At 42.9% G+C, this 19876-nt stretch overlaps 1 protein-coding gene across 1 annotated transcript in view; it reads left to right on the top strand.

Moving 5' to 3' along the window:
• LOC112617161 (coiled-coil domain-containing protein 93) overlaps positions 1-19876 on the top strand; it is a 94136-nt gene that overhangs the window by 28659 nt on the left and 45601 nt on the right. The window contains exons 8-11 of the mRNA XM_025373914.1: positions 6474-6510; positions 8989-9081; positions 9369-9419; positions 10570-10656. Of these exons, the coding sequence (XP_025229699.1) occupies positions 6474-6510; positions 8989-9081; positions 9369-9419; positions 10570-10656 (268 nt within the window). The remainder of the gene's footprint in view (positions 1-6473; positions 6511-8988; positions 9082-9368; positions 9420-10569; positions 10657-19876) is intronic.

The raw sequence follows: 19876 nt of genomic DNA, 5'->3' as shown, positions 1-19876 counted from the left end.
GAAATTCTCAGGTTCAAATGGGATCTTTTGCATATACGTTGTAGATGGTAGCTAGTTTCACCATCTGAAGGCTGGGAAAGTTCAGAACCTCCCTGCCTGTCCTCAGGAGTGATTGATGCAGTTTGAGGTGAGAATCTGGCTTGGCTCTCTTTAGAAAAGGAAGCAAGACAGGTTTTGCTTGACTCTTCTCAAACTCTGAGAGTGAGAAAGAGCAGTGTCTTGATACCAATCCTGGTTCCTGTTGGTATGGTCATGCTGACTTCTGCTAATTTCTAAGGCTAGGGTGGGCATTTCCTGAAGGTTTTAGGTTTTTGGGATTTTCTTGGGTGGGAGAGAGATGTTATTTTGTGTTTTTTAGCTTTTTTGGCAAGGAGAAGGTAAGTTTGTGGCAGGTAGAGTAGTGGGTACTCAGTACATTCTGATAGTATATTTAGCTCATTCTCCTCTTTGAGACTAATAATGACAATATTCAGAAAGGTTAAAAAATGACTTGCTTAAGGTCATAAAGTAGTAAGAGGCTCAGACTGGTACTTCATCTAAAGTTCCTTGAACTCCAAAAGCATGTCATTTTCATTGTCTGCAAATACTGTTTGAGCCTTCAGTGAGAGTGTATTTTTAGGCTCTGAGTTTTAGAAAGACTGGCCATGTCTGTTCTTTGATCTGAAACTAAATAAGAAGAGAACAGTTATTAAACCTCACAGAGCAAATCAGATAAAATGTACAGGCCCCAGCAAGTGTGTGTTCTATTCCACCTTCCTGGGAAGGCTTCTCCCTTCCTTTCTGGCAGTCTGTTTCCTCGAGGTTCTGTTCAGCACTCTCCACTGCATGGAGATCTTTCCCATTAAATGAGGATTGTATGACTATATATATATATAATTTTGAGCAGTTTGTTCAATGTAGAAAACACTCCGTAAATGTTAACCACTAGCCGCTGTCATCACTCTACTTATTGTAATCATCATTATTAGCAGCAACAGTTTTCAGCTTTCAAATGCCCTCAGATATGACCATTTCCCCTTCCAATTCTCCTTGTGTTTGTGTGTTTGTGTATGAGTGAAGAGGGAGCGTCCCCTTGACCCTCTGAAGGTTCACCGAAAATGAACTGACAAAAGGCAGATTAACAGGAGAAAATGGCACACATAATTTATTATTGTATGGAAGAAAACCACAGAAGTGTGACTACCCAGTAACCCAGTGATGTCCAGATGCATATATATCCTTCTTCACAGGGGAAAGGCAGGGGGAAATATGCCAATTTGAGGGGTAGTAAGTGATGTTTTGGGGAAATGAATCAGACGATGGTTAATAAATGACTGTCTAGAAATTGAATGGGACGGGAAACAGACCATGGTTTGGGTTCTAGGTATGGTATTTAATTTTCAGTCTCTTGCTCTGTGGTAGATAATGAGATTTCAGGGAGTGGATGGAAGACACTTGTGTTTTCTTTAATGGGTCCAGTCTTTATATAGATGAGAGAAAAAACCGTGTTCTAACATTTGACCTTCAAGTGCCTTTAATTCAAGTTATTCAGCATATTAGGGTGCCATATTTGGGGGCAACAGCCCTTGGACTCCTTCACTTATTACCCCTCACGCTAGCCCTCCCTCTAGCACATGTATGGGAAGTCTCACCCTCTGGCCCTTTTCTCCCCAGTCCCTGTCAAACAAGGCTGGCCCCCTGCTGGCCCCAGGACTCAATTTGCTCCATTTTCCCTTTTCCTTTAACACTGCGGCATTCCTGACTTCCTCACCCACCCCCCATTACAGTGTGGCATCACTGCTTTAGGAGTCCAGATCCCCCCGCCAGTGTTTCTGTTTTCTACCTTATCTTATGTCTTGTCAGAGGGAAAGTATTTTGACTTCCAGAGCAAGAAGGTCTGAAATCAGTGTTTCTTCCTTGGGGTTGAAGGTCACTCATCAGCCTTACACGTGTACCACAGTGCCTTTGGCTTTTAGATCCGCATTCCATCTCCTTCCCCCTATTTTGACTCTCAGTTGCCTAAATAAAGGTGAATTATGAGCCTCCTCAACTATGCTGAAAGCCTTAAGGACTGTTTATATGTTAAAAAGCATGTTTGGGTATATTTTTCTAAGTGTTAATGGTGTTAGGAAAACAAGACTCATAGTTTTGATTTTGAATGTAAACAAAATTGCATACCTGTAATATTTCAATTTTATTATGGATTCTGTCAATTTTGAGAGGCTAACTTAAGCACCTAACCGTGCTATGAAACTGCTAGTCTGGGGAAATGCATTTTATGTGCTGTATATTTGACTTAGAAGAGGAGGTTTGGAGCACAGCCTCCAGAATGCTGGAGTTAGCCTGTTCCTCGGTATTCAAGGCCTAATTTTGAGTTGCCTAGAAGGCAACTCATTCTGTAGTTAGTAAATAAAATATGTTGTATCTCTCCCAACCTGTTTGTATCTCCCATGACGATAAGGCCTATGACATGCTCATAAAAGGTATTTAGTAAGTTCTTGTCAAATGAATAAAGAACAGAGTTCACAGTCCTTAGTATTTAGGACTTTTTATGTCCCTATTTTGTTTTGTATTCCAAACAGATAATGTCTTTGTTTGGCCTGAGGTAATTGTTCTTAAAAGTTAGTTTGTTTTCTAGAATTGTGGTGTCCCATATGGTAGCCACTAACTATATGTGGCTATTGAGCAATCAAAATTCAACAAGTGTGGCTGAGAAACAGAATTTTGATTTTAATTAAGTTAAATTTAAATTTTAAGATTCGTGCTTGATTTAGTTAATGGAAAATGTTTATCTTTGGAATAACTTGGGCATGTGAACCTACTAACCTACTAATTTAAAACTTGTATGCATATCCCTCTTTATATTTCTTTTGTACTGTGCTGTTCTAAATGTACATCCTTGATTTAAAGACCAGGTCCTATGTCTAAGGTATGAAGAAGTGAACTGGATGATGGGAGGGGCTCTTTGGTGCCAACAGTGTAGGTAGCAAGAATCGATGAGTCAGAGCCAAAGAAGAGGAATGCAGGAGCAAATTGAAGCATGTGGGACTGCAGATCAGAGCTGGCACTTGGGGGAAATGGGCAGGGCTGACAGGAAAAGAGGAAAGGGAGGCAGTAGTTAATAGGCAGTTAAGGACAGAGCTCTGTCATGGAAACCTCACTACTTTGTGACATAGATGAGGCCTTTAGAAAAATCACATGGACTCTTCATTCATGCAGCAACTATTGATTGAGCGCCTACTTGTGGCAGACACTGAACTGCCAGGCAATGGGGATACTGAAGTGAATGAAACTGTACATGAATATTTATAGTAGCACTGTAAATATATTGCATAATATATTGCACAATTATGAATTTAGCAATTCATAATTGCTAAAAAGTAGAAACGACCCAGATATCTATCAGCTGATGAAACAAAATGTGGCTTACCCATATAATGGGATATTATTCAGCCATAAAATGGAATTAAGTAGTGATTCATGCTTCAACCTGGATGAACTTTGAAAATATTCTCATGAGTCAAAGAAGCCAGACACAAAAGGCCACATATTGCGTGATTTCATTTCTATGAAATCTCCAGAATTGGTAAATCCATAGAGACAGAAGGTAGATCAGTGGTAGACAAGGGCTGGGAATAGGGAAGAATTGGGATTAACTGCCAATAGTAACAGAGTTTCTTTTTGAGGTGATGGAACTTTTCTTGATTTCCATAATGGCGATGATTACACAATGTAGTGAATACACTAAAATCCAGTGAGCAATACACTTTAAAATGGTGAATTTTATATTATATGAATTATAAGTCAGTTTTAAAAATATTTTTTTAAAGTGAATGAAGCAGATTTCTTCCTCTCCAGAAGCTCAACAGAAAGGCTTAGAGGATTACTCATGACTGATAATTATGTTCACCATACAATGAGTGCACTGGCTCTCGCAGAAGCTCACATCTGGGGGCCTAACGTAGTTTTGGTTACTTAGAAGAGTCTTTTCAGAGCCTCTCTCTTTAAGGAGGAGTAGATTTGTCCTGGGAATCAAGTCACTCAGATTTGGTTGTTTACTTCCTTATTTGGAAAATCTGTGAAGTCCCTGGGCCTTAGATAAGGACCTTATGTCTTCTGCCCTAAAAGTCTCCACAGACTAAAGGCATAAAAAAGGAAGGATGAATACTCAAGATGCAAGGACACTTCTATAGGAGTGGGAAACTTGGGCAAGACCTTGTATTATTCAGGGTTCCCTGGTTGAGAAAACAGTACTCTCCCACTAGTTTCAGCAGAAGGGATTGGTTACAGGGCCGGATGAGAACTAGGCTGATCCAGGGTCAGCTCTCAAGCTTCACATTAGAACTGGAGCTCCAGGACGCTGCTGCTGCCTCCAAAATCAGGAAGCTAGCTCACACTCTGTAGGATTAGGAAGCTAGTGCTATAGCGGTTTGACAAGGGAGGAAACCATGCTGCTTCTGTCAAATTAGGGAGCTCTGAAAAACCAAGAAGCCACTGTGATAGCTGCTAGCCCCAGAACCTGGTTGTTTCTACTGTGATCCACACCAACACAATGGATCCCTTATGCTTCCCTCTTTCCTCCTTTAACTGTTCCATATTCAAAACTCTAGCAAATGCATCTGATTGGTGGAACCTTAATAGTATTCAGAACCCTAGGTGCAAGGGAGTATGGAAAATAGTCTCTTTTCCAGCCTCTGCAGTACTGGAAGATGCACTGGATATTAAGCCAGTCCACGGAATCTGCCATAAGGTCTTTTACAGAATTCGTGTGGATAGCCAGAATTTAACCTTGGTCTGCTACACTTTGGACCTATAGGTTTATTTCTAAAGGGTGGGCACACTGCCCAGCAGTGAGTTTTTGGTCTCCCCAGTTATATGACAATCTGTTGCAAGGCCAGATGATAGTTTTGGCCTCTTGATTTTCACGTTTTTTTCACTTATGTTTAGTTTGTTCAGCGAATATTGGAAAAACCAAATGTGAAGGTAGAATCTTTGCCCTCAGGAGAATGATACAGATATGTAGCAGTTGCACATAATCACCATCTGGGAAGTGAGAGGAGCATGAACAGATGCAGGGATGGGCAGGCCAGGCTGAGCACATGTGCATGGGGGATGCTTCACAGGGGAGGAGGCTTTAGAGCTGAGGGGTGAAGGCTGAATAGGGAAGCGGGGGAGAGAAGGGAACAGCTTAGTGTGTGCAGAGCTCTCTGTTCAGGTAGTAAGTGTAATAGGAACACAGAAGGTGCTGCTGGTGGTGAGGTGAAACAGTTGTTAGGCGGAGCCATGGAAGAGAGGCTTTATGAGGCTCCTGAGGAGGTTCTGTTTTCTCCTGAGGGAAGAGGCCTGCCATTGATAAATGTACATCAGGCCAATGCAGAAGTTGGACAAGGAATGGGCAGGAAGAGTGTGGGGAGTGAAGCTGGAGGACCAAGACCAGGTGAGCACACAACCCAGAAGTGAGGCATGCAGAAGCGAGGCAGAGAGTAGCCTTTAGTTTGTTCTTTATTTTTATTTATTTGTTTTTGAGACAGAGTCTTGCTCTGTCACCCAGGCTGGAGTCCGGTGGTGTGATCTCGGCTCACTGCAACCTCCGCCTCGTGGGTTTGAGCAATTCTGGTGCTTCAGCCTCCCGAGTAGCTGGGATGACAGGCATGTGCCACTATGCCTGGCTAGTTTTTGTATTTTCAGTAGAGATAGGGTTTTACCATGTTGGCCAGTCTGGTCTCGAATTCCTGAGGTCAGGTGATAGGCCAGCCTCAGCTTCCCAAAGTGCTAGGATTACAGGTGTGAGCAACCACGCCAAGCTCAATTTGTTCTCCTTAAATGTTTGTATTAACTTTATTTTCTTACAAATCACTTAAAGGTGTATGAGGCTGGGTGATTTGCATTTTGCCTTTTGTTGGGGATTGAATGGTTTTTGCATTGTTATTCTTGCATTTTAAAAAAACATAGATTAATTAGAGCCAGAAAATAAACTACTTGAAACTGAATTGGGTTTGTGTGTTTCTTTGAATTTAAGGTTGTGTGAAGTGAGTACACATTACTGGCATCATGCTTGGATTATGTTTGAGAATAAAAAGTGTGCTAGACTCTAAGTTACGGAAGTAGCCATTAAAGCGCATGTTTGGCTTAAGGAAACACATTTACATTTGTTTATATAGATATTTTTAAGGCTTTTAGCTTAACCTGTGGCTCTTAAATGCAGTTCCTGATTCAAAAAGTCATGATTGCACTTAAGGAAAATGTTGCAGTCTATACTGTGTGAGAGTTCCAATTTACATTATAGTATTTGCATAGCAAGTAGGGTGGCTGGCCTTGTATTCAAAAGACAGTGAAATATGTTTGTAATTTAGGCACTTGTAACATTTTCTCTAGTCACCAAATGGCATAAATTCTCTTGATGCTTTTCATGTAAAAAGTCAACCAAAATGCATTTGACTGAATTTATTGTAATTTTTTGAGTAGTAATTAAACTCCTTTTTTGTGGTCTTCAGGAGATACGGATTTAGCCGCCAGAGCAAAACGGAGAAGGTAAGAAAAACATTGATAATAGGAGAGAATATTTGAGAGATGGAAGTGACTCCCTTCACCTCTAACACTCACAGGAGGGGCAGCTTCCTGGGAAGCCCAGGAAGGGGATGTGGCAGGGCTGCTGCTGCCCAGGCCCTGATCCCCAGACAGGCTGGGGTAGCAGGGATGTGTGAGCTGACTTGGGCCCCTGCATCTCCGTCGTGGCTTTTCTAGCTTGCTACCTCTGCAGATTGGGGAGCAAAGCAGCAGTCTCATCCTGGGGCTGGAAATGAGGGGCGATTGAAAGTTGTGGCCCAGGGTCAGTCACCTGGGGTCTAGTAGCTCTACACTATGAAGATGAAGTCCACTGCCAGGGCTCCCAGAGCACTCCTCATCTGAGGTGAGAGACTCTGGACAGATGTGAACAGGATGTTAGGTAGAGCACAGCTGTGAATTACAGGCCTGCCCTCTGCTGAAACAGCTAGTCATGGAAGAGCCAGGTAAGTCAGGATGGCTTTTCTAACTTCACAAAGATGCCCAAAGATTTCTGTTAATTTATGTGTTTATTAATGATGCTTCATTGTCAGCAGCAGGGCCGGTACATAAATGTTACGTTGCTATACCCTTTCTGTGTTCCAGGCTCTATGTTAAGGACTCTGTATGTTTTCACTTACTCCCTTGAACAGCTCTATGAGGAGGATACTTATTTCTGCTTTTTAGGTCAGAAAGCGAATGCTCAGAGAGGCTAAGTGATTTGTCCAAGGTCACATAACTCTAAAGTGAATAAATAAGAATCCGAACCCAGAGATCTGACATCAAACCTGAGCTCATAGCCACTGCTTTCTAAATAAGAAAGTGTCAGCTAAAGTGGTCAGTGGCCTCTTAAAAAGATCTGTTATTAACCTCTTTTCATTCTCCACCTGATCCCCAGATTTCTTGAACAGGACACACTCCCCCTGCTATTCCCCTGTCACCCACTCCACTGTACAGCTCCCCCAGGCTCCCCCTCTGCTTCCTGTGGTGACTGTTGTCTCAGTCACTGCAGGCACCAGCAGTGGCTAAGAGCACCGTTCTAAAGCCAGACTGGCTGACTTAGGACCCCAGCTCCTCCATTCACGGAGTGACTTTGGATAATAATCATTGTACCTATCTCACAGCATTACTGTGAAGATTGAAATGTAAAGGACTTAGAATGAGCCAACACATAGTAAACATTTAATAAACATTAACTATTATTATTATCAGTGTTAGTTATTGGTACTTAGTCGTGTACTGATAATGATATCTTCTTTTTTCGTTTTCTCATTATTTATTTTTTCCCCATTTGTGTTTTTTTTACTCAACTGAGTAATGATTTCCTGCAAAGCAGCGTGTTTTCTGGATTTCAGTATATCATGTTTTATCTGGTGTATAATAAGGGTTTGATGTGTATATTTAATTTGATATGTAATTTAAGTCTGAAAAGATTGTCTTTGTATATGACTGGGCGATTTGGTTATGATTGGAAAAATCATGAAATGTCCCTGAAATAGGATTCAAATTGTGCTTGTCCTGTCATTTTTATGTCAGATGGCACATTTGAATTAGAAGTCTCATCCCCTGTAGATGTGTCCAAGCAGTTAGGAGCTCAGAGTGTTCCCATGGGCAGTGATAGACTCGTTATAGAAAAGCATCCTAGAGTTGGGATGGTCCAAGAAGGGCATTTGAGACCACACCTCTCTTTTGACCCTAGAAGTCCTTAACATGCAGAGATCAGAGGTAAGCCTGAGGTCACCCAGCTGGTGAATGGCAGAGATAGAATTAAAACCTATAGCCTGTAATTGAGGAGGCAGCACTTAATCCAGCCTTGAGTTTGATGTGCTTCATTTAAGGCCTGGGGCTGAGTGCAGAGCATGCTGCTTGATCATTAGATAAGGCAGTTTTCATCCTTCAGACCAGTGATATTCAAACTGTTTTGATTACTCTGAGCAGTAAACGTGTAATTTTTCATCATGATTCAGTACACACACACTAATACCACCAAAACAAAAATTTCACTAAGCGGTACTTAACCCCTCACTACAAAGCACTCTGGCATGTTCCATTATGTTAATTTATACAGATGCTAGTCGTACCTGCCAAATTACTTTTATGTCCCACTAATTGGTCTTAACAGGCAGTTTGAAGAAACACTCCTTTAGTAGTGATCTGTGCTTGAAAGTGTTAAAGGATGGGGAAGGCCAAGTCAAAGTGGAAGGGCAGGTCAGGCAAATGTGTGTGGCCTGAATTTAATCGGTGAGCAGTTGGGACATGGAAACAGGCATTTACCAGTTCCTGAAGCTTAACCTGCCCGCCCTGTACTTGAGTGGAGGTTCAGGCCTTTGGAGTATCCACTCTATCAGGGTGGTGCTGCTCTGCAGGTTTGTTTCTTTCACAGACTCATGCCTCTTGGCAGTATTGTCCTTTCTCTGCTAAGTCTCCAACTCCCGTGCTCAGCTGTTTTCACATCTTCCCTTGCAGGCTGAGGACAAGAAAACGGCGCTTGCAGCAGGGCTGTCAGCTACAGAAAAAGCTGATGCCCACGAGGAAGATGAGCTTCGAGCAGCTGAAGAGGTGTGTGGTCCATGTAGGCCCTCTGAGGTTTCTGTGTAAGTCATTTTGGGAGAAATTGTACTCTCATCCCTAGCGTTCCCAAATGGCCAGCACCTCCCACAGCCAGCTGCTGCGAGCAGGCCTTTCACACCTTCCAGTTTCCTTTTATCACCTGCCTTTGAGGCTCACATAAGACGAGATCAAGGAAGACACCCTTGGATATCACCACAAAGATCCATGTAGGCATATTGCTTCTGTCTTACATGTTCGGAACTGCTCACTGCTGCTCCCATCCATCCTTCTTTCAGCAGCGTATTCAGTCGCTGATGACCAAGATGACCGCCATGGCAAATGAGGAGGTGAGTGGGAGTCGGGGAGGTGTGGGGATGGGGACTTGGCACCAGCCTGCTCTGCTGGGGTCTTCTCCCAGAGAGCCCACCTTCTCCAGAACCCCCTGTCACCATCACACAGTACCTCTTCCCCGGGGAGTTCCTTTTGGTAATCTGTTTTTAATGTCTTGTGTGTCATCCATGGGAACCTCTAGGAGGGAGACTTGAAGGACCCTTGTGAAAGCAGAATATTCCTGCTGGGAGGTTCACAGGGCCCCTGTGGAAGAGCTGGAGCTGGCCCGCGAGTTATGCCTCATGCTGAGGCAGCTCTTGTCTTCTGCTTTCTTCCTCCACTGTCTAGGTAGGAAGCAGGATTTTGAGATTATAGTTGGTCTTTCCAGAGCCTGTCCAGAAGGTATAGCCAAGTGTGAAAGAACCATTCTTTTTTTTTTTTTTTTTTTTTTTGAGACGGAGTCTTGCTCTGTTGGCCAGGCTGGGGTGCAGTGGCACGATCTCGGCCTACTGCCAGCTCTGCCTCCCAGGTTCATGCCATTCTCCTGCCTCAGCCTCCCAAGTAGCTGGGACTACAGGCACCCACCAACACGCCCGGCTAATTTTTTGTATTTGTATGTGAAACATGGGGTTTCACCGTGTTAGCCAGGATGGTCTCAATCTCCTGCCCTTGTGATCCACCCACCTCGGCCTCCCAAAGTGCTGGGATTACAGGCGTGAGCCGCCGCGCCTTGCCTGAAAGGATCATTATTTTTGAGGCCTGGGAAGACCTGTGGTAATAAAGAGATATTTTAAAGTTCTGAGATTCTTTGTCCTTTCCCATGCTCTTCTCTATTCCCTATGTCCTAAGCCTGCCAAATCCCCTGCAGGCTGTTTGGTGGCCCTCAGGAGGTGAGACCTTGGGGTGGGACATAGAAGGGAAGAACCATTTTCCAGGGGTGCCCAGGGTCAGAGGAGGATCTAGCACCGTCTGCTCAGTGATTCAGGAGGTAGCTGCGTGTTTGTCCTGAGGCTGCTTTCCTCCCTTCCTGGTGGTAATATGTGGCAAAGCCAAATTATTTTTTCCCCTGGGAATATTATCCGTTTTACCATAATAGAGTGTTCAGATTTTCCACTGCTGTGGAAGACAAGGCTTGGCCTTGAGAACATCCCCTCCATGTGCTTGCAGAGCCGTCTCACCGCAAGCTCCGTGGGCCAGATCGTGGGACTCTGCTCTGCCGAGATCAAGCAGATTGTGTCCGAGTATGCGGAGAAGGTAGGTTGGGGCCCAGCTGGAGTCTGTGCCCCAGATAATGCTCCATGGCTTTGTTCTCCCACTTCCCTACCCGACTGCCCCAGCAGTGCCCTGTGTTCTCTTGTAACTCACCAGCCACGTTTGTCAGAAACGCACTGGGCTTTACCATGCACAGCCGGTTATCAACACTTACCCGTTAGTTCAATTAATTTTGTTCTGCAGTGCCCGCTTTTCTGTAAATTTAAAGAGAAAACCTGTCTCACAGAGCAGTTATCACATTTGATAAATTCATGCCTGAGGGTATGGGATGAGCATTTTTTCTTCTCTATCAGGCCTCTTATAACTTGGGCTCAGTTTGATGATTTGGCTGAGGAATGAAGCTTTGCCTCTTAGGAGATAAACCCCATAACTCAGCCAAATCCAAGGCAAAATTTTTTCTTCTACTTTTATTAAAAGAGTATAGAATGAAGAAAAGCCTGAAATCATATTTCAGAGTTTCCTTTTTTTTTTTCCCATCCTAAGAAAAGGCAGGAGGACCTTGAATATTTCAGGGAGACGGTGATTAATCATTTTGCACATAACTGATTCTGGTCTGGCTGAGATGTAGTATCAGTAAAGTCAGATTTACAGGACACTGTTGCACATCCCTCCTTCCCCAGCCCTGTCCTAAAATGTTGATGGCTGTTGAAGCATCCAGCTTTGCTTTCCTTTTCTCAGAATCTTTTACTACAAATTAGCTCTGCCCTTACTCTCTGTGACATATTCTTCTGAAGTGATTGCACAGGTGATATATAGCCAGAACTATATATGGTGGTGCACACCACCACACCTGGCTAATTTTTGTATTTTTTTATAGAGACAGGGTTTCAACATATTGCCAGGCTGGTCTTGAACTCCTGGGCTCAAATGATCCACTCTCCTTGGCCTCCCAAAGTGCTGGGATTAGAGGCGAGAGTCACCACGCCCAGCCCATTTTCCTTTTCCTGTCCATAAATTCCTCTCTGACCACATGACAGCACCAGAGTGCCTCTGGTTCAGGGAGTTACCGGATTCATGAATCATTCTTTGCTCAATTAAACTCTCTTAACTTTAATATGTCTAAAATTTTTCTGGCTGGACATGGTGGCTCATGCCTGTAATCCTAGGCGGGTGGATCACCTGAGGTTAGGAGTTCAAGACCAGCCTGCCCAACATGGTGAAACCCCATCTCTACTAAAAATGCAAAAATTAGCTGGGCATGGTGGTGAGTGCCTATAATTCCAGCTACTTAGGAGGCTGAGGCAAGAGAATCGCTTGAACCCAGGAGGCAGAGATTGCAGTGAGCCAAGATCGTGCCACTGCACTCCAGCCTGGGTGACAGAGGGAGACTCTGTCTCAAAAATAAATAAATAAAATTTTTATAGTCAGGGAAGAAGTGTCCCCCAGTAATCTGGAGGTGTTATCGGCTATAACACCCCCAAGACTGCTGGAAAACTGTTTTAAATGCCTAGTGCTGCCATCCATGGGAACCTCTGGGAAGGAGACTTGAAGGAGCCTCGTGCAAGCAGAATATGAGTGAGTAAAACAGCTTGGAATGTCTCGGGGTGAGATTCCTTTGTTTTCCCCACTCCCCTAAGTAAGTCCTTCTTAACATGGGCTTTCCAGTCCAATCTCATAGAATCCAGTGTCCTGTCTTTCCATTTACTATCTAGGAAGGATGACATTGCTCAAAGTGTCATCTGAAATTTGACCAGAAAAGCGTATTTGTTATCCAAAAAGTACAAATGAAGATGTAATTGTGGAAAGAGTATTAATTCACTGTCTGAGAAGAAAATGTCTTGGTTTCCTGTAAGCACACACACCTGAATGGCAAGAGTGTGCGTTTATACATGCCCTTATGTTGCCACATAGCATTGCTGAACCCAGTTTTTCAGGAAAAAAAAAAAAAAAGGCAACTGGATAGAGCACCCACTGCTGTTTCTACAGGGAGCATGTAGGGGCTCTGATGATTGTAAGAGCAAAAGCAGGCAGGCAGAGCCCCCTGTGGTTGGCAGTGCATCTCTCTTTCCACCCACTCCCCTGCCTAGGACTCCTGAAGCTCACCTGACTTCCCCAGTTACTCTGCATTTTGCACGTCTCCTTCTGGATCTCTCTGTGTCTTTATCTCCTAAGCTTTTTCTTCCTCACCCTTGACCAGTGATCTCTGTCCAACTCTGATGGATACATTCTGGTTTATCTGTTTATCTTGGACCATTCTCTACCTCCATTCCATTCTTCTAGAAAAGAGTGAAATTAGGAGTAATTTGGACAGGAAGCAATGCCAAGATTTTTTCTGAGAACATATATGCAGTTGATTCTTGATCAACACAGGTTTGGACTGTGTGGGTCCACTTACATGTGGATTTTTTCCCAACCAGATGTGTATGGAAACTACAGTATTCATGGATGCAAAACTGGCGTATATGGAGGGCCAACTTTTCATATATGTGGGTTCTTTAGAGCCGACTGCTGCGTATGCACAGATTTTGGCCTATGCATAGTGGTTTTTGAACCAATCCCCCACATATACTGAGAGATGACTGTAGTTAAACTTCTGATGGAGAAGTGGAGGTGTCAAACATTAGTTAATTGCATTTTCTTTGGGTAGGTAATATAGCATTAAAGCTGATGGTTTTTAAAAATTACATTGCCTTTTATCCTATTCCCATATTGCAGTTATTTTTCATTTGCATATTATTTTACAATGTTTGTTCCCAGATCTTCATAGTTGTGCTTGGTTGCAGTCATCATATATGTCTAAAAGAAGTAGGACAGTGAGTGAGTGCAGTGATTAAAAACACACCATTTGAAGTCGTACCTTGGTTCATATCTGCCTTTTCCATTTCCCAGCTGTGTGACCTTGGCCATATATTTAACCTCTCTTTGCCCTAGTATCTGCTTTATAAAATGAAAATAATATTTTTCTGACAGGTGTTGGGAAGATTAAATGAAACGTGACCAAAATGCCTCAAACAGTGCCTGGCACATTATAACTCTTCAGCTATCGATAGCTTTATTTTCATTTTTGTACTCTTCATTCTTTTTTGTTTTGTCACATCACATCCTAAATATTTTCTAGCCTTCCCATTTATTTTTATTTTTTTAAGTGTGTGTTTGTGTGTGTGGGTGGATATGTGTGTTTCCTAAGATAGGATCTCACTCTGTTGCCCAGGCAGAGTGCAGTAGTACGATCACTTTAGCCTTGGCCTCCCAGGCTCAGGTGATCCTTCCACCTCAGCCTCCCAAGTAGCTGGGACTACAGGTGCACACCACCATGCCTGGCTAAGTCTTATATTTTTTGTAGAGATGGAGTTTTGTCATGTTGCCCAGGCTGGTGTTGAACTCCTAGACTCAAGCCATCCTCCCACCTCAGCCTCCTAAAGTGCTGGGATTACAGGTCTCAGCTGCTGCGGCTGGCAGTTCCCATTTATTTTAATAATTACATAATTTATGTGTTAATACAGCACAATTCATTAAACTTTTTTTTGTCAGACACAATTTTAAGCTGTTTCTGTTTGCCATTGTGGATAATATTGTGAAATGTGAGCAGATAGTTTCTGCTGAGAGAGTTTCTATGTGTTGGATAATTGGGTTATGAATCCCTCTATGTGTTATAACTACATAAAATACTATCAGTGGTGAAGGGACTTCCCAGCATATGCCTCCAATATTTCCAGCTTTGATTTTTTGTTTGTCTAAATTGTTACGTAGTTAACTATAAAATGGCATCTCCGTAGATCACTGAGAGGATTGAAGATGCTTCTGTGTAAGTACAGGTTACAGAGAACTCATCCAGTACCATATAACTAATAAGTTCTAGGTTTAAATACAGGACTGTTTACTCTGTTTTCTTCTCTGAATTGTCTGTTATAGACTATACTCAAGTAATGTGTTCCTTGTGAATTTAAATAAGGTCTATATTTCAGATTTAAATATATTGTCACTGTGATACAAGTATTTCTCAGGCACTTTATTTTACTTTTGTATTGTTTCATTATATACAAGGAATTTGTGCCTAAGTTGGTCAGTCTTTTGTTGTTGTTGTTGTTCTTGTTTCCAAATGAGAGGTTCATTGTTTTTCCGTGGATCTGGTAAAATAGTTAATGCATGTCAGCTGATCTTTTATTAATTATGTTTAGTTCTTTAACCTATGTAGAATTTATTCTTCTTTAGCCTAAAGTGGGGATCTGTCCTAGTTTTCCTGTTCATATCCACTTATCCTACTACTGTTTGTCAGATAGTTTCTACTCATTTTGAGATACTCAATTTCATTTTTATGTCTTATAGCTAAACTGAGTATAGCCTCTTTCTTGTTTTATTGGTTGATACTTCTATTTTGTGCAAGTTCTGTGGTAAAGTCATGCATGGTGTTTTTGTTATTTGCTTGTTTTGTTTTTGTTTTGTCAGTACTCTCCAGTCAAAGACCTAGTTGTATTCAACAGGAACATATCTGGTTGAACAAGTTGGGTGTATTGCTGCTTGTAGTGAGGGAGAACACATACCAGTGGGAATCATGGGGCCTTTCAGTAAGAGGGTGTCAGAAAGGACTTAGTTTAGGATTTGGACTTACATAAGGTAACTTGAAGGAGGGTTCAAGGAAGTGGGCTTTGCTTTGTGTTCAATGCTGTAAGGAGGGGTGAGTCAGTCAATGAGCATCTTAATAAATCTTATCTCTAAGACATGGGGAAAATGAATCAAGGTTAAAGCTATGTATGCATGATAGCCAGTATAGGGAATATTTGGTCATTTTTGTGATTCGGACAATGTTTCTGTTTTCATCCATCATCAGACATACTCATAGTCATAGGGTGACCTTGTCTGGTATTGGTGTTCTTTGAAATTGTTCATGTTTTGTAACGAGGCCTGGTTATGAGTGCAAGCCAGCCTCCCAGCAACATCAATGCCTTGCTAATAGTACAAGGCTAGCTTTCAGATGTCAGGGGCTGCTTTTCTCATTCTCACGTTGTTTGTGTGGTTATCTGCTATTGTGTGGCAATACTGCCACAAATGTAGACACTTAAAATAACACATTTATTATCTCACTGTTCCTATGGGGCAGCAGTTGGGCACAGCTTAGCAACACCCTCTGTGACTCTTACAATGCTGCAGTCTCATCTGAGACTCTACTGGGGAAGGATTTGCTTCCAGGCTTACATGGTTGTTGGCAGCTTTCAGTTCCCTGCAACTGGCTCACTGAGGTCACCAGTTTTGTTGGCCGTTAGCTGGAGGCTACCTGTAGTTCTTTGTTACATGAGCCTCCCCTACATTGCCACTTACTTCATCAAAGCTAGCAAGGGAGGGCTTCTCCCTGAGGCCAGGCATTATAGACTTATTTAACATAATTATATATATGTAATCAAAAGACTGCCGCTTCTCTGTGGCATATTCTTTTTTTTTTTTTTTTTTTTTTTGTGACGGAGTCTTGCTCTGTCGCCCAGGCTGGAGTGCAGTGGCCGGATCTCAGCTCACTGCAAGCTCCGCCTCCTGGGTTTACGCCATTCTCCTGCCTCAGCCTCCTGGGTAGCTGGGATTACAGGTGCCTGCCACCTCGCCTGGCTAGTTTTTTGTATTTTTTAGTAGAGACGGGGTTTCACCGGGTTAGCCAGGATGGTCTCGATCTCCTGACCTCGTGATCTGCCCGTCTCGGCCTCCCAAAGTGCTGGGATTACAGGCTTGAGCCACCGCGCCTGGCCCCTCTGTGGCATATTCTAAGGCACAGCTTTCATCCACACCCAAGGGAAAGGGGTTACACAAAGGCAGGAGTGTACATCAGCAGATGGGAATCATGGGGCCGTTCTAGAGTTGTCCACCATGGTTTGCTTATTGGTCTTTTAATCATACTGCCACAGATTGGGCTGAAACTGGACACTGGCAATGCTGCCACCTGCAGGGTCTCAGTAATATACTTTGGAAGTAGAGATGGGATTGAGGAATGCCCAGGAGGGAAGCTGTTGGTAGTATCTGAGAAAAACTCACTTAGGCTGAGATCAGGATTTTTTTTTTTTTTTTTTTGCTTTGTGAAGAAAGGGGACAGGATAATTTGTGGGGAGGAGCAAGCGCAAAAATGATTTTGTGACCAAGGAATAAATCGAATAGCCTGCCTTGTATGAGTGCTTGGAAACTTGACAGGCACTGGGATATAAAAACGAGGTTAAAAAAAAACATGTGCAGACTTCTCTTTCACTGGTAAAGTTCACAAGTTTCTTATAAGAGTGTAACATAACATGTGTCTCAGAGTTCCTGAGGTATGTAACTCAATTTAATATGGTTCTTGTAAAGCAGCAGAAAGAGGAATGTGAAGAAGCTTCCAGATACATAATTCATGAGTGTCCATAGACTCTAGGCTGAGTACCTCCATCTGCCATTGTTTCCAAAGGGTAACACCCTTCCCTGAATGTGCTGGAAGAAGTACCACTGTGATTTTGGTGTTGATGTCTAATATTCTCACTGCATCATAGCATTTATTTTTACAGGGAAGAAGAATCTATTACTATGACTTACAGAAAACTAAAATGCCTGACTGTCCAAAAAATGCTTCCACCCTACAACCCCCTAAGCTTCTGTAGGAGCCAGAAGAAAGAAAAGGAAGCTGGGCCAGGGAAGGTGCAAGGTCCCTGGAAGGGCAGGAAGGGACTTTCCCTAATGCTGCACACTAACTAACCATACACCATTTTGACCACTGTAATATTTAGTCTGCCAACTAAATCATTCATTGGTCAACTTCTCCCTAAGACAGAATCTTGGGACGTTTTGTAGCTCTAGAGGATCTGAATATTTTATAGCTCTAGAGGCACAGATCGGTCTTGGGGAATCAGAATCTACCCTGAGTGCCTTCTCCGTGCAGATTCTTTGTGTACCATTATCTCATTTAGTTCTCAAATTTTTATTATTTTTTAATTCTACAAAATTATCTCATTTAATTCGTATAGACTGCCTTCTTGCTTATAATCCTCTGCCTTCCTCCATCATTATACTTATATGCAGTTGAAACTATCTGTTTATATGGCTGTGGGCCACCTTTGTTCTTGTTTGTAATCTGAGAGTCTCGCCAAGGGCCCGCCAGTGTTGGTGCTCAGTAAATGAGTACGTGCTATTATATCCATTTTTCAGGCAAAGTAATGCGATTATATGACTTGTCCAGTGCCATACAGCTAGTAAGTTCCAGGTTTGAGTACAGGACTGTTTGACTTTGCAACCTTTCTCCTTGGCTAGGTGGAGCATCCTTAGGGAAAAGCAGGGACAGCCTCCTTTACCATCCTTAGTGTCTGCCTTCCAGGCGTGGCTGTGGAGTCTTCCTTAGACTGTCCCATTATTCAGCTGCCTACTGGGAAGGCATATTCAACTGGCATACTGGGAACTAACCACGGAAACAAGAAAAAGTGAAAATGGTACAGCTCAGCCCAGGCACTCACATACCATAAATCTAAGTTGCTGAAAGCTGTGGAAGTTTCTGTTTGGAGTATCTAAGTGACTCTTCATGTTTCTGGAGAATGCCACATTAATATGTTCTCATCCAGTTCTTTGAAGGGTAATATCCAGCTAGGCATGGTGGCTTATGCCTGTAATCCCAGAACTTTGGAAGGCTCAGGTGGGCAGATCACTTGAGGTCGGGAGTTTGAGACCAACCTGGCCAACATGGTGAAACCCCATCTCTACTGAAATAAAAAAATTAGCTGGGTGTGGTGGCACGTGCTTGTAATCCCAGCTACTTGGGAGGCTGAGGTGGGATTGGTAGCTTGAACCTGGGAGGCGGAGGTTGCAGTGAGCAGAGATCGCGCCACTGCACTCCAGCCTGGGCAACAGAGAGAGACTTTGTTTCAGAAAAACAAGGCAGGGGGAGGTAATATCCTAGCCCAAAGAATGTCAACATCTTGATCTCATTTCCATAGCAAGGTGTATTTTAGATCATCAAGGGACTTACTTGGAAAAAAGGAATTTTTTTTCCTTAATGGGTTTTGGAAATTTTCCTGTCCAGCAATTAAGAAATTCTGGCACCATTGCCTCTGACCTTTTGATTCTGAGGATCATTCTCTGGCAGTTAGTCAGAAGCCTTTGTTCTGTCTTGAAGTCATATCTTTCCAGAGCAGCTGGGGAATCTCGCCAGATAATTAGAGCTTGGGTATGGTCAAGGATGTACTTATGAAAAAACACAAGGAAAGAGTCTCTTCTAGAAAAAGCAGACAGCCGCATTTGATTAGAGCAGATCTTGTCCCCATCTATCATGATGATTCTTATTCTACTTTATGATGCAGTCAGCAGAGAAGACTGCCTCTTTAGTTCTATCACTCACTCACTTGGACCCTGTGCCTTGTAAGCCTTTTGGGTGCAAGTAATAGGAATTCTACCCAGCATGTTGCTGTAAGCAAAAGGGAACCTTTATCAGCTCTCAGAACTGGAAGTCTTTAGAGGGACTCAAGTGACCCTGCCATATCCCTTTACCTTTGCTTCACTTTGTCTCTCTCTCGGCCTCATCACCTTGGAGGCCTGGCTATAGACAGTTTCTGTCTTACTGCCCCCTCCCTCCATCAGTATATAAAATCCTAAGGAAGGACTCTCCTCTGTTTGTCATGGCTTAGGTCACAGATTTCTCCCCAGGCCCATTATTGCCAGGAGTTGGGTGTGATTGGCAGCCCCTCTGAACTAGAGAGAATAGGAGACAGGGATTGCTTTTCTACCAACAGATGGGGGGCTACACACAGTGGCTGGCATCCCCAAAAGGCCTTCGTTTCCACTAGTCCCTCAGGAAATATATTTAACAAAGTTGGAAGGAATTGCCCCTAAAGTATCTGTTGTTAATATATCCTCTGTCCTCTTAGTAGTTGCCTTCCTTCATGTTGTTATTTATCTACCCTGGGTTTGTAACCCTTACACTTTTTCCAAATGTATGAAGTCTTACGAAAATATATTTTTAAATTAGCACAGTTTTTTTATATTTTAAGTCTTCAGCTTGGTTTTTTTTCTGCCAGAGAACTGATGGAATTGACCTCATAATCACTGTCATGTGAAAGAATGATTAGATATATTTCTTCTTTCAGCAAACAACTATTGAGTAGATCCTACATCCAGGCAGTGTCAGGTGTAGGGGGCAGGGATTGCGTTACGCGTGAGTCAGGGTTGCAGCCCTGAGGGGCTTCCAGTAAGGAGTCAGTCAACCTGTGAAAACATAAATTACAGAATGATACAATTCGTGTGCCTATAAAGAGGCTGCCAGATGCTACTTAGT

Source organism: Theropithecus gelada, unplaced genomic scaffold (assembly GCF_003255815.1).
Source record: "Theropithecus gelada isolate Dixy unplaced genomic scaffold, Tgel_1.0 HiC_scaffold_15884, whole genome shotgun sequence".
NCBI classification, from domain to species: domain Eukaryota; kingdom Metazoa; phylum Chordata; class Mammalia; order Primates; family Cercopithecidae; genus Theropithecus; species Theropithecus gelada.
This window is presented reverse-complemented; position numbering and strand designations above follow the sequence as displayed.